The sequence below is a fragment of the Manis pentadactyla genome, chromosome 4, assembly GCF_030020395.1.
Source record: "Manis pentadactyla isolate mManPen7 chromosome 4, mManPen7.hap1, whole genome shotgun sequence".
NCBI classification, from domain to species: domain Eukaryota; kingdom Metazoa; phylum Chordata; class Mammalia; order Pholidota; family Manidae; genus Manis; species Manis pentadactyla.
The window spans coordinates 35,841,413-35,855,546 of NC_080022.1; the positions used below are offsets into that span (position 1 = coordinate 35,841,413).

At 47.1% G+C, this 14,134-nt stretch overlaps 1 protein-coding gene across 2 annotated transcripts; it reads left to right on the top strand.

Annotated features, from left to right (window-relative positions):
• Positions 1–3,897: 3,897 nt before the first annotated feature.
• Positions 3,898–13,855, top strand: AKR1A1 (aldo-keto reductase family 1 member A1). 2 transcript variants are annotated; one of them, XM_057500164.1, is made up of 10 exons: positions 3,898–3,916; positions 4,085–4,223; positions 9,086–9,175; positions 10,757–10,876; positions 11,042–11,193; positions 11,819–12,014; positions 12,285–12,484; positions 12,747–12,819; positions 12,963–13,049; positions 13,697–13,855. In XM_057500164.1, the coding sequence occupies exons 3-10, from the start codon at positions 9,092–9,094 to the stop codon at positions 13,760–13,762; spliced, it is 978 nt and encodes a 325-aa protein (XP_057356147.1). In that variant the 5' UTR covers positions 3,898–3,916; positions 4,085–4,223; positions 9,086–9,091; the 3' UTR covers positions 13,763–13,855. The 2 variants fall into 2 exon arrangements, with proteins under 2 accessions (XP_057356147.1, XP_036749133.1); XM_036893238.2 differs by lacking the exon at positions 3,898–3,916 and having other exon boundaries at positions 4,021–4,223.
• Positions 13,856–14,134: the final 279 nt, after the last annotated feature.

A 14,134-nucleotide genomic window follows, 5' to 3' on the forward strand; every position in this document is an offset into this window, starting at 1 on the left:
GGCAGAAAGACAGATATGAATTGAGTGGGATGAGGAGAGGATGGGGCCCACCAAGAACTCAGAGAGTTAATCAGATTAAGCCAGACAGCCAGAAAGGACTCAATGCCCTTTGCAATGTGAGTTTATTCCACATGCCCTGAATCTGGGATGACCTTGATTGAGACTTGCTCTATCTAATGCAGGTGAGATAGCACAGACAAGGGAGAAGCATTATAATTAATTTTCCTAAAAAATGCTGAGATTAGCATAATAGGAACAAGAAGGATTTATCTTAAGGCTAAGATTCCACTTATGAAAGGGAATTGGGAAGTCAGACTAACATTCTTTGGTAATCAGCCAATGACTTATCTTAAGGCAGGCAAGCAGTCTTAACTGATGTGTTCCCAATACTTGGGAGTAGCCACTATTTTAGAGAAGAACAAAAGGTTTGTCCTACAGAATTACCTAGAGGACTGGCTATAGACAATGACATATTGTCACTCAGGAGATAATCATCATGAGACCAGTTGACAAGCTTACACCTCCCTCCCCCAACCCTTTACCTTTATCCCATTCTTGAAAGCTTTAAAAGCCCTTAAGCACACCTCCTCCTCTCTGAGAATGCCCACACTCTCCTTTCTTGGAGTGTGTATTTTCAAAAGACTTTTTACGGCTCACCTTACTACACTTCCGTCTCTGTGCTCTTCCAGTGGTGTCTGTCACTGTGCTATTCCATTTCCAGTCTTTAAGCGTAAGCCTTCACTCTCTCTGTCCTACTCCAGATAAGCAAGTAAACCTGCCTTTATCTACCTTGACTGTAGCCCATTCTCCTTTAAAGCATATTCAAATAAAACTTTCATTCTGCTTTACTACTGTGTCTCTGCCCTTCAGTTCTTTGTTGTGGTAGGGACAAGAACCGAGGAGAGCAACCTCATCACCCCAACATATGTATTATTTATTTATTTATTTACCTGATAATCTGTTTCATGTCGATTTAATTCCTAGAACAGCTAGTAGAATCTTTAAGGGTAAAGGAAAATTCTTTCTCCCCAACTACTCCATTCTTACTTTTCATTTTTATAGATATACTTGTTTACATAAATAAATGGATGAAAATAGAAGTCTTATTAAAGTGACCTCACTTGTTTTAACTCTAGGTTATATGCCAAAAATCACAAAATCATTCAGTTATTTTTAATGGTCTACCAGCCTTTACATATAGCTTAGTTTCCAAAACAAGGAATTGGAAATGACTTGCATTAGGGCTTATGATCCAATCATTAGAGTTATCAGCGTTTCCAAGAGTCCCTTTGCTTAATGGCCTCAAGTTTTTTACACTGGGGCAAGGCACCGTAGAAGCTGGCTGAGAGGTTTGTCTTTTGTAAAATGGGAGGATGATTGTGAAAGCGGTGGTGGTGTGTTCTCAAGCTGATCTGTTTTAGAAAACAACACACCATCAATTTGAAGACTATTGCTCTGAAAACTATTGGAGGGCCATAGGGTTGTGCCTTGCGGGTAACAATTCCTATAGCCAGAATTGAGAGCAGAAGTCCAAGAGCTGGGGAAGGAGAGTTACGACACTAACAGTGGTTCATCGTTGGCAAGGTCACCACTTGATTGTTGCACTTCAGATTTTTAAGAAGTCAGAGTCAGCAGGGGAAAAAAGAAAAGTCCGTAAGACCATGCAAAAGATGATGGAAGGGATCGGTTACATAAACAGGTCTCTTGATGGTAACTGTGCTAGGCTAAAATGAATTTGCCGAGGTTCTAAATCCTAATCACCTAAGCTGTAACGAGTGTTTTTATGATGATGACTGTGTCAAACGTTGGACATTTGGTCCATCAGGACACCACTTATATTGAGGAGATAGTGGGAAGTAACTAACAGGACAAAAAAAGATGTGTAAGAGGGTTGCTGGGAGAGTAGAAAGATGCGAGGGAGAATGAGGTGTGGGGATAGGAGCAGAATTCTATCTGCTCCTTGAGCACGTCCACTGGGGAAAACGTCAGCCCAAATGGTAGGTGTTATTTCAAATCTAAAATCTGTAACTTAACAGCTATGTGACTTGGGGCAAGCTTTTTTTCCTGATTTTTTTAATAGTTGGAGAAGGCAATTACAGTGTTAGATTATTTAATGAATCCAAAGTAGTCCCATCAATTTGCTTATGAAGGGATTTCAAATGCAAATTTTTTTAATTCTTAATTTTTTTACTTAAGGTTGGCATTGCTATGGTTTCACGTGAGCAACATTGTGGTCTCAACATTCCCCCATATTATCAGGACACCCCGCCACCCCATTGCAATCACTGTCCACCAACATAGTAAGGTGCTATAGTCATTACTTGTCTTCTCTGTGCTATACTGCCTTTCCCATGACCTACCTATATCGTGAGTGCCAATTATAATGCCCCTTAATCCCCTTCTCCCTCCCTCCCCAACCATCCTCCCCAACCCCTTCCCCTTGGTAATCCCTAGTGTAAGATAAATTCTAACCGAAACAAGCAGGCGACAAGAGGCAACAAAAGGCCAGGCAGTTTATTTGAGTGCAATCCAGGGCGAGGTCACCAGTCTGCGATAATACAGCCTGGAGAGGTCGCGAGCAACCAGACAGGCGGGGAATTTTTAAAGAAGGTAGCGGGAGGCAGAGCATAGATTTACAGCTGTGCGAGGATTGGCTAGCCTAAGGCACATTTTTCAGGTTGGGAGGGGGCAGCAGCCGGGGGACTTTGACAGGTCATCAGTGTCGGATGTGCTCACCCCTCCCTCCGGTACCTCCAACCTTACACCTAGTCTCTTCCTGGAGTCTGAGTCTGCTGCTGTTTTGTTCCTTTAGTTTTGCTTTGTTGTTATACTCCAAAAATGAGTGAAATAATTTGGTACTTGTCTTTCTCCGCCTGGCTTATTTCACTGAGCATACCCTCTAGCTCCATCCATGCTGTTGCAAATGGTAGGATTTGTTTTCTTCTTATGGCTGAATAACATTCCATTGTGTATATGTATCACCTATTTATCCATTCATCTACTGGTGGACACTGGGGTTGCTTCTGAATCTTGGTTATTGTAAATAGTGCTGCGAGAAACGTAGGGATGTATATGTCTTTTTGAATCAGGGATCTTGTTTTCTTCAGGTAAATTCCTAGGATTGGAATTCCTGGATCAAATGGTATTTATATTTTTAGTTTTTTGAGGAACCTTCATATTGCTGTCCACAATGGTTGACTAATTTACATTCCCACCAACAGTGTAGGAGGGCCCCCCCTTCTCCAAATCCTCACCAGCATTCTTTGGGCAAGCTGTTTCACCTTGCTGAGTCTGTCTAATCTGTAAAATGCAATGTGAATACCTCCATCACAGGTAACGTATTTTTATCACCTGTACGGTAGTTACATAGCAAAATAATCATAGCCCTGTAATATATTAAGATTTTTGCATTTTTCTGTATGTATGCTGTATTTCAATAAAAAGACTTACAGGGAATTAAGAACCTTCCCCTTCCAAGTTGTTGTGAAAATACAACAAAATCATCTTTATACCTCTTGCACGGACTTTCTACCTCTTGCAGTCTAGAGATCAGAGGTCTTCGTTGTATGCTCAATCGTTGTGTTATGGCTGCTCTCTGGGCTTGTTTCCCAGACGAAGAAAAAAAGGGCCCGCTTGGTTACATTATGGGAACTCCGCCAACCCGACTCGAAGGGAGAGAACGTAGCAACAGCGGGCTCGGACCATCCAGAGGGGTAGCCGACAACAGCAGAACGTGCAACACGGCAGCCTGGGCTCTCCTTCCGGCGGCGGGTGCCCTAGAGGCGTAGAGCGGCTTGACCTCGCGAGCGGTGCAATGTGGGCCAGCGGAGGCCCCGCCCGGCCCCGCCCCCATCCCCCCCACGTGACAGCCGCCCGCTTCGCTGAGCCCGCACGATCTCCAGACTCGTGGGATCAGGTGTGTCCAAGTTCTCGCCAGTCCGGCCAGCAGCACCCGGGGTAGGGGATGGCACAGACTCCCAGCTCCGGCTTCGGCCGTGGAGCTCCTTCTCGGGGCGGCGCGGGGCGGGGTCCAGCACTGCGCGTGATGCTGAGGGCCCTGCCTTTACTACTCTTCCCCGAGCAGCTTCCTCTTCACGGTCAGACTTAAGCCAGGTCCCTTGCAGCGCACCAGTACCGGGGACGGAGGCCCCTTGGACCGCTAACAGGGCGCAGAACTGAGCCGAGGTCACACCACCGCGTTCGCGCTCAGTGCTCGTGCCGAGGTGAGTTTCCTCGGCCGCTGCATTATAATTATCACAGAGGAGATGGTCTTTAGCCCGGAACAGTGCGAAGAGCGCAGGCTCTGGAGGTGGCCAAGACTTGGTTTTGTATTTGGACTCTTCCTCTTACTCGCTGTGTGATCTTGGATAAGTTATCAGTTTCTCTGAACTTCAGTTCCCTAAGCCGTAGAAATTAAGTTCCCACATCAGAACTGTAGCGAGAATTAAGGGAGACAAAAGCTTTGAAAGCACCCAGCGCATATTAGGGATTCAGTAAGTTTTAGTTGCCATCTTTTTGTTTGCTCACCAACACGAGTTTTCCAGAAGCTCTGGCCTTTGGAATTACAGAGATGCATCTTAGCCATGGCGGGAGCGGGTAGAGTTCGCTTGCTTAGGTACCTACCTGCCTTGGACTTGGGAATGCCAGGGCATTCTGTTTTTGTTACCTCAGAGCTTTGTTAACAGTGAAACTTGAATCTGAAACTTCACCGATTGGGGCTGCTATTAAATCTTCGCTTCAGCCCGTGGATACTCAGGGCTGCCGTACCTCCCGTCGAAGGTTCTTGATGGTTCTATTCAGGCCGATTACTTTTCTCAGAGTCTGTTTTCTTAGCTGTGGAGGAGCAATCCCTCTCATCCTGTCTGGAACCACTGGGATTTTTTTTGCCGGAGATGGTAAATAAAGTGCTTTGGTATTTTCCAGAGGTGATTCTTTCCACATTACCCAAGAAGTAAGGGAAGAAGGTGACAGAGGAGGGAGTGACTTCTCAAATGCTCCTCCAGATGTGAAGATCTCCCCCGTTTGCCTGTGTGTATGTGTGTGTGTGTATGGGGCAGGCACTCTAGGAGTGAGGGTTTCAGACAGATGACAGGCTCTAACCTCAAGAGTAGCCAGGTTTGTGGGGGAAACTAATATAAACAAGTACCTATAGATGTGTGCACATTAGTACATAGGAGGAGCCAGAAATTTAAAATGCTGGCTGAAGGATGAGAAGCAGTTAGTCTGGCAAGGGTGGAGCTTGGGGAAGGAAAGTTTGCAGAGGGCTGGAGTCAAGTAAGTCAAGAGGCTTGGTTCTGCAAAGTCTGAAATACTGAGTTTGAAATGAGTTGGTAGAAAAATAAGGAAGGTGGAAACCAGGTTATAAAGGGCATTATTAAGGAATTTGGACTTTATCCTGAGGGTAGGAGAGAACTGGTGGAAGAGTTTGAGCCTGGGAGTCACATGGTCATATTTAGTGAGTAGATTGTGGGGAGAGAGGCTGCCCAGGAAGCAGAGAGATCCCGTGGTTCAGGTAGGGGTGGTCAGAGTTAGAGCAGTGACAGTGGAGGTTGATACGGATGAACTGAAGAAAGGTTTAAAAAATAAATACTTTAAAATTCCTTTCACATACATTTGGAAGTACAGAAAGTGTTATTGCAGTCTTAGGTTTTACATTACAGTTTGGAGCAAACACTATCTTTTTTGTTGTTGTTAAGGTATTATTGATATACAGTCTTATGCTCAGGTTTCACATGAGCAACACTGTGGTTACTACATTCCCCCCTATTATCAAGTCCCCACCACATACCCCATTACAGTCACTGTCCATCAGTGTAGTAAGATGCTATAGAATCACTACTTGTCTTCTCTGAAACACTATCTTTTTTTTTTTAGTATCATTTATCTACAGTTACATGCAGAACATATGTTTACTAGGCTCCCCCCTTCACCAAGTCCCCCCCACATACCCCATTACAGTCACTGTCCATCAGTGTAGTAAGATGCTATAGAATCACTACTTGTCTTCTCTGAAACACTATCTTTTTTTTTTTAGTATCATTTATCTACAGTTACATGCAGAACATTATGTTTACTAGGCTCCCCCCTTCACCAAGTCCCCCCCACAAACCCCATTACAGTCTCTGTCCATCAGCGTAGTAAGATACTGTAGAATCACTACTTGTATTCTCTGGAAACACTATCTTCTTTTATATTTACAGGTATTAACAGGATTTTTAACCTAACCAGATAGACCAAATCTTAGTCACTATGATATATTTAAGATGGTTTTCTTAAGCTGGCATCTTAGAAGTACAGAAGATATGCTCTGCTCCCCATATGTCTAAACCATAATCTGCAAAGGCTCAAAAATGCCTCAAATGAACTGGAATGCTTCATTTAGATGGCTTTTTAAGACCCCCATGGCAGACTGTGAACATGTCTGATTTGCTCTGACAGTTGTTGTCCAAGGCCTTGAGTCCCTGGTGAGACAGAGTGCACAGAAAGAGCATGGGTCAGGCATATTGCACAGTGCTTTAGATACAGTATCTCTTCAACATGGGGGGCTGAGATTCAAACCCAGATCTATGTAACCTTAGAGCTTTCACTATTTTCCCTTAGTTCTCTGTGTTTTCCTCTGTTGCTGAATTTGATGAGTAGTTTTCGACATGTTGAGTCTCAGGCATCTTGAGCACATACTAGTGGAGATGTTCAGTGGGAGTTGAATATACAGAACTGGGCTTGGCAGAATTGGTGCTAAAAGTGGTTAGTGAAGTCATGAGCTCAACTAGAGTGAGAAGAGCATTGGGGGATAGCACTGGGCCACCTCACTCTATGGAAGGCAGAGGAATGGCCGATGCAGCCAGGGAACACTGCTTCCTCATTTTCCTGTATTTTTCAGTTCCTGGCACTCCAGCAGCAACTGTAGAGCCCTCTGAGAAGGGAAAAATGAGCCCCAGAGACAAACCTAGGCGCTGACTTAGAAGTAATGAAAACTGAATCCTGATACTACCCCTTTCTCCCTCTTCCCCCACACACCCACTTCTCTCTTTTGCATCTAGAACCTTTCCCAAAACAACACGAAGGTTGTAAGTGCTGCCAGAGGTCTAGGGAGGCAGTTCCTGACAAGCCCAAAGCCTGCAGCAGGGCTAGGCTGGAAAGCCCATTGTCTCAAGTAGAAGATGAGGAAGTCAGTAGCTGATAGAGGATGACTCTTGTACTAGAGAAAAACATCTGTCTTTAGCTGTGGCCCCTCCATGCCCTCCTTGGGAGTTCTTACTCTTTGCAGGTCTTTGTTCTTACCTCTGTGATCCCGCCTGGCAAGCCTCAGTCCTTTTGGTTTTCAGTTTCACCAGCAAAAGAAAGGGAGAAGCAAGCCTCAGGTTTCTTCTTCCTTTTCTTTTCCCCTTAGGCTGGGTTTTGTTCAAGCACAGCCCAGGTGTAATTTCAGAGCCCTCCCGTGTGTGCTGGGAAATCTAGGAGAGGCCAACAGGTCACTTGTTTGGGGATCAAGCTGAGGAAACCAGCCATAGACCCTGGTGACACCTGGCAGGCTAGTTCTTCCTGTGGGGTCCAGATATGCTTGCCTCCTGGGAGGTTTAGTAACAAAGTGTTGCTCTCAGGGATCTGTGGTTTGCTTTTTGTTTTTGTTTTTGTTGTTAGCAGAAAAGAGTGGTCTTCAAAACTAAGTTATACAAGAGTATAAAATTCTTCCTTAGAAGTATTGAGAAAGATAATTTTGGTATGTTTATACTTACAACTTGTCTTATTATCTGCTGTACTGAATTCTTGATGCCCTTTCAGACTTTGGAGACAAAGGTTACCTTTATAAAGGTACTGCAGTCCTGAAATCAATCCCAGGAGAGTGATCTTTATAGTACTGATGAGATTGAGGGCAAAGGTGGTTTAAACCTGATAGGCTCTTAGGGTAAGCATTCTTTCTCTTTTTCCTTTCTCACTCCTGGTCTGCAAGAGGGACTCAGAAGTCCCCAAGAAGACATCCTGGCCTGGCAGGGTTACTCTTTTCTTGCAGCACTAGGCAGATTGGGTCATATCTCTGTGCTGATATCCTCATCCTCCCGTACCAGACTATAAACTCCAGGAGGGCAGGGACTCTATTTGAATATGTGTGTCTCTTAAGCACAAGGCCTGGAACATTGCATCATTTGCTGACTAAATGATATTCCTGGGCTATTTGGGGGCATCTGCTTTTCATAGCTCCCCACAGGGGGTTGCTGCAGTCATCCCAACTGCTTTGTTCAAATGGAAATTTTCTGGTATCTGTAATTAACTGCTTTCTGCTGCACTGAAGTCCTGAGTCTAGGTCCTCTTCCTAGAAAGACTTTTCCCCTTGACTCTTGGGAAAGTCCAACTCATTCTTAAAAGCCAGTGTCTGTGTTCCCTGGTCCTTGCCCTACAGAAATCACTTGCTTTTCTATAGCACATTGTATATATCACGTGTTTACTGTGAGACATAACAGCATTATACAGTCTGTGTGTACCTGCCTTTTTCCATTAGCTCCTCTTTGGATCCTTGGCTGGGTCACTTCTTAGCTGTTGATTTAGGGCAAATAACTTCAGCTCTCTGAGCCTGTGTGCATCTAAAAAATGGTATACTTCCCTGGTAAGGTATACTTCCATGCCTAGTGGCGTGGATGAGACCTCTGTGAGAGGGGCTCAGAGTCTGTGTAGACATTCATTTCATCCTCAGAAAAGTGTCTCTTTCCTGAGCCTGTTCTGTCACCTGTTCTCCCTTGGTCCCCTAATGGCCTTTGCCTGAGTTACACTGGCTTGAGACCTCACACAGTCAAAGCTGGGTTCTTGTAGGGAGCCCACCCTGCCTTTTTTTAGGTATTAGAGCCCTTCAACACAGACCTTGAGCCTAGTAGAGGTTAGGACAGCCAGACTGGTGGTCTAATTACTGTTTGTCCAGGAGCTTCGGGCTTTGGTTAGTTCTGGGCACTGTGTCTCAGCTGCCTTTGCTCACAGGCACAGACACACAACCGTGCACTTGTTCTGTCACCTCTGTGAGTCTTGCCCATTGCGTCATGGAGGCCCAGGCAGCAGCACTGACCCCCACACCATTCTTTTCCCATCTGTGTTTCAGGGGATAATGGCAGCTAACTGTGTCCTCCTGCACACTGGGCAGAAGATGCCCCTGATTGGATTGGGCACCTGGAAGAGCCAGTCTGGTGAGGTGAGGGATGAGGGAAGAGGAGGAGGGCTTCTTAAGTTTTTGGTCAAGAAAAGGCAGTGTTTGGGAGAGGGTCCTTTCATTTTCCCCAGCGGCGCCAGCCCTCTGCTCCACTTCAGGTGAGGATGAACTTGGAGGGCAGTGAGAAGAAATAAGGGAAAAAGGAACCAGCAGTGAACCCTTGGCTTTGTCAGCTGACTTTGAGGGGCTGAGGGCCCTGGCTGGACCAAGGGCATAGGGAGGAATTCTTTCCCTAACTGGATCAGCACTGAGTGGCAGATGTGGGTCCCCTCTTTGCCTGTCTCTATGCTGACCCTCAGTATGGCACTTATCACCCTGTGCTGTGATCATGTCTCCCCACCACCCTGGGCCCTTGGGCTCCTTGAGGACTAGGTCTCCCTAGTGTTCAGTCCAGAGGAAGGCGCACAGCAGGTGTCAGGCATTGAAGAAGAATAACTAGGTCAACTGTAGACCAAGGGTTAACAAACTTTCTCTTAAAGAACCAGATGGTTAATAGTTTAGATTTTGCTGGATGAGTTGCAAAATGGGGGTGATTATGTACTAGTAACCATTTAAAAACGTGAAAGTCTTTCTTAGCTCAAGGACTGAAAACAAAAGGCAGCTGCTCACTGGAGTTACAGACCCTCTGGTGTAGTAGACCCTGCCAGCCTAAGGGAGCCTGAGAATGGAGATCTGCTTTCCTAGGGTAACACAGCTGCAGATTCAGCTTCCACCTGGGGTGAGGCATCTCATTTTCTTTGCTTTCCTTTCTGTAGCTGCATAGTATCCTAGAGCTGGGGCCTTTGTGCTCCAGGCAGGCACTGACGTGGCCTGGGACAAGTCCAGGATCTAGATGGAGGAGGCACGTGGAGACCAGAGCGAGGGCCAAGACATGGGAGAGGGGCATGGAGCAGCAGGGGGACGGTCAGGGGGAAGGGAATAGTCTGGATATTAGAGCTGCACCTAGTTTGGAATCTTGAGTAGCAAGGGCCTGGCGCCCTTGGTTCTGCCTCTGATGCCATGTTTTAGTCTGTTTTTTAGCATTTTGACTGACCTGTTCTCCTACTTGGTGCCTGCTTTCTTCTCTCCCTACAGTAGGCCCTGGGCCCAGCTTCCATCTTACTTCTCTGCCTGCCTTCATTTTCTCCCTCACTCATCTCTTCTGTTCACTTGGTGTACAGAGCCTCCTGAGGGTCTCTGTGGGGCCTTGACCTAGGAATTATTAACCTGTGGGTTGTGTTTCCTTAACCAGCTCCTCAGGGCTGGGGACCTGTCTCCATGATCTGTACTTATGTCCTCTGTCAGGGGATCCATCCATCTTTTGAGCATCTAGCTGGGAACATCTTGTTAGTTTTTTTGCTGGGCCCTGATGAGATTGCTTGTGTAGGAAGGAACCTTAGGGGTTAATAGGATAGGGATAAAGGACTTGGGATCTCAGAAGAGGTTTCTGTGCCTCAAGAACAGTACCATCCTCTGTCTTCTCACCCCTGACTGCAGTTGTATATATCTGCTCCCTTCCCCCGTCAGTGACCCTCAGGAGGGCAGATCGACAGAGCTGAAACCTCTACTTCTCTCACCTGGCAGGTAAAAGCTGCTGTTAAGTATGCCCTGAGTGTAGGCTACCGCCACATTGACTGTGCTGCCATCTACGGCAATGAGACTGAGATTGGGGAGGCCCTGAAGGAGGATGTGGGACCCGGCAAGGTGAGAGCTGGGGCTTCAGAGTGGTGGGGTGAAATAGCTCAGAGACTGGGGCTGAGGCTGGAGGGACTTGGTATCAGCTTCTTTTAATTCCTCTCCTGGCAGTGAGGGTGGGTGAGACTGTGTGTCCATGGCTTTTCTCACTGTGGGTCCTGCTTCCTGCACCAGGCAGTGCCTCGGGAGGAGTTGTTTGTGACTTCCAAGCTGTGGAATACTAAGCACTACCCCGAGGATGTGGAGCCTGCCCTGCGGAGGACGCTGGCTGACCTCCAGCTGGAGTATCTGGATTTGTACCTGATGCACTGGCCTTATGCCTTTGAGTGAGCCTTCTTAGGGTCCTTGTCCAGGGAGTCGGGGTTTGGGAGAGTCCTGTTAGTAACTGATCCTGAAGCACAGTAGCAGAGCAGGAGAGGAGCACTCATCTGTGGGAACTCAGGCTTTTCAGGCACGCAGCTAGGCCTTTAGCTACAGAAAAAGGAGTGTGGCTTCACATGTGTGTCTCCCAGGGTGCGCATGAGTGGTCCCTCGCACTCGCTTTATTCATCCAGGAAACATACTAGTTTCTGTAGAGCTAGGGTCTGGAGTTACAATAAAGAATAAGCTCCAGCAGAGGGTGTGAGAGGAGCCTCCCACCTGCTCTGCCTTGTCTGGAAGAAGGCTGCAAGAGCATGCATGCAACTCCCTGAGGAGGAAGGGCCTAAGGACTCACCAGGGGAGGTGAGATAGAATCTGTCTAGGAAAAAGAGGAGGGGAAATGGGCATTCCATATAGAATTCTATATAGAGATTGTGACAATCTGGAAGGGGTGAAAAACCATGTTTGTTTCTCATTCTTGGTCCTTTACCCTTTCTGGGCATGGAGTATGGGACATAGAGTGGCCTGGATGAGCAGGTAAGGCAGGGACATGGCATTTATGCCCACTCTTGGGGGCTGTCTTTCACTTAGGCGGGGAGACAACCTTTTCCCTAAGAATGCTGATGGGACTATCCGCTATGACTCCACCCACTACAAGGAGACTTGGAAGGCTCTGGAGGCACTGGTGGCTAAGGGGCTGGTGCGGGCATTGGGACTTTCCAACTTCAATAGTCGGCAGATCGATGATGTGCTCAGTGTGGCCTCTGTGCACCCAGCTGTCCTGCAGGTGAGCACAGCAAAGCAGATCATTTGGCTGGGGGTCATGTGTGCAAGAGCATGCATGAGCAGATGATGAGCCTGCTTCATGGACATGCTAATGAGTTGTCAAAAGTGTTGATACAGAAAACCACTGCATCAAGAAGGGGATTGAAGTGTGGGAAAAGAATGAAATGGACAGTGGAAAATGGAGGGTGAGAAAGTGGACTGAAGCATGTGTGAGGTCAGCAGTGCAGGACTGGTCAAGACATGCATAGTGATGGGTGGTTTCCTGGCTCAGGTGGAATGCCACCCATACCTGGCTCAGAATGAGCTGATTGCCCACTGCCAAGCACGCGGCTTGGAGGTGACTGCTTATAGCCCTCTGGGCTCCTCTGATCGTGCTTGGCGTGATCCTACCGAACCTGTCCTGCTTGAGGATCCAGTGGTCCTGGCACTGGCTGAAAAGTATGGCCGATCTCCAGCTCAGATCTTGCTCAGGTATGGGCAATCTTGAGGAAAGGTAGAGAGATCAGGGAGAGGCCTCCTGGGATGGGAGGTAAGGGTTGAGAGGTTCCTTACCCAAGTGCCTGGAGGAGGCTGAGAATCTTGCTCTGTGATCTCTGTGGAGGCTACTCTGAGGCATGTTCCCCATTGCAGTGGGGCTCTGGGTCCAGAAGCATAGGGAGGGCTGCATGGAGAGTGAAACAGTGCTTGTGAGTACAGAATCCTCTTCCCCATCTATGTCAATCCTCCACCTTAGGTGGCAGGTCCAGAGGAAAGTGATCTGCATCCCCAAGAGTATCACACCTTCCCGTATCCTTCAGAACATCCAGGTACTTGATGATGGGTCCCCTCTTCTTTAGCCCACTGGGACATGGTCTGGCCTCCAGTCTGCCTGGCTAAGAAGTCAATGATCTGGAACCCCAACTTCAACTAACAGAGCTGACTTTTCTGACCCCCCACTCCCCATCCCCAGGTGTTTGACTTCACTTTTAGTGCAGAAGAGATGAAGCAGCTTGGTGCCCTGAACAAAAATTGGCGATACATTGTGCCCATGCTTACGGTGAGTATGTATCATCTTCCCAGAGTCAGTGAATTTGAGATTTGGGGTGGGATCGTGGCTTAAGTCTAGCCTCAACCTTGCTGGTCAGAGAAGAGGCAGGATGTTTTCAGTAGGATTGCTGTCCTGGACACAGTGGGTTCTTTTTCCTTCATTGAGCTCAGGGAAGTAGTGTGGCTCAGGGATAAGGCATACAGCCTGTGAGTCCCAGTCCTGCACCTCAATATCTTGTAACCTAGAACAAGTTATTTAACTTCTCCAAGCCTCAGCTTTCTATCTGAGAAATGATCCCAGTTCCTGGCATATAGCAAGTTCTCAGTAACTGACAGAAATGAGAGGAGCTTGGAAGGCATTCTCAGTCTTGGTAGAGGTTGGGTTGAAGCCTGTTGTACACAGGAAATAAGTAGTTGCTTATTCCAGATGAGACTGTAAATTCTTAAGGGGCAGGGGCAGATACAGACCAGGCTAAGGGTTTTGTGCTGGAATGCTATTGACACTGTTGCATTCTTTGAGGCCAGGGCCCTGTCACTGCTAGGTGGCATACCGCTGTGCACGGGTGAGGGTGTTCACGAAGATTTCGGGAAAGATGCCCTGTGTCTTTGGAATGTAAACTCCTGCTGATGGAGTCATCTGTCTTTCTCTCTTTCCAGGTGGATGGGAAGAGGGTCCCAAGAGATGCCGGGCACCCTTTGTACCCCTTTAATGACCCATATTGAGACCACAGCTTGCTGACTTTAGCTTTCCAGCTATGAGGTCCTGCCATCCCCAGAAAGAGGGACTTAATAAAGCTATTGGAATTTATACCTGTACCACTTGCTTGTCTTATTTGGTCCAACCTGGGATGGAAACTTTCCTTTGGGAATGCCAGACCTAAAGATTCTGGGTGTGACAGGCCCTGAGCCCAAACTTAATCTTTCTTGGTTCTGGAAGAACCAGGATGTTGTGGAATTCTATTTCTGCGTTCCCGAATAAGGTGCATTGGCAGAGTAGCGCCATCTAGTGGCAGCTCTTAACACTGCATGCTGCCCCAGAGTTGCCTTAACTGAGAATGCCAAAAATTGGTCAACTCGGGATTGAGATCACTGCAG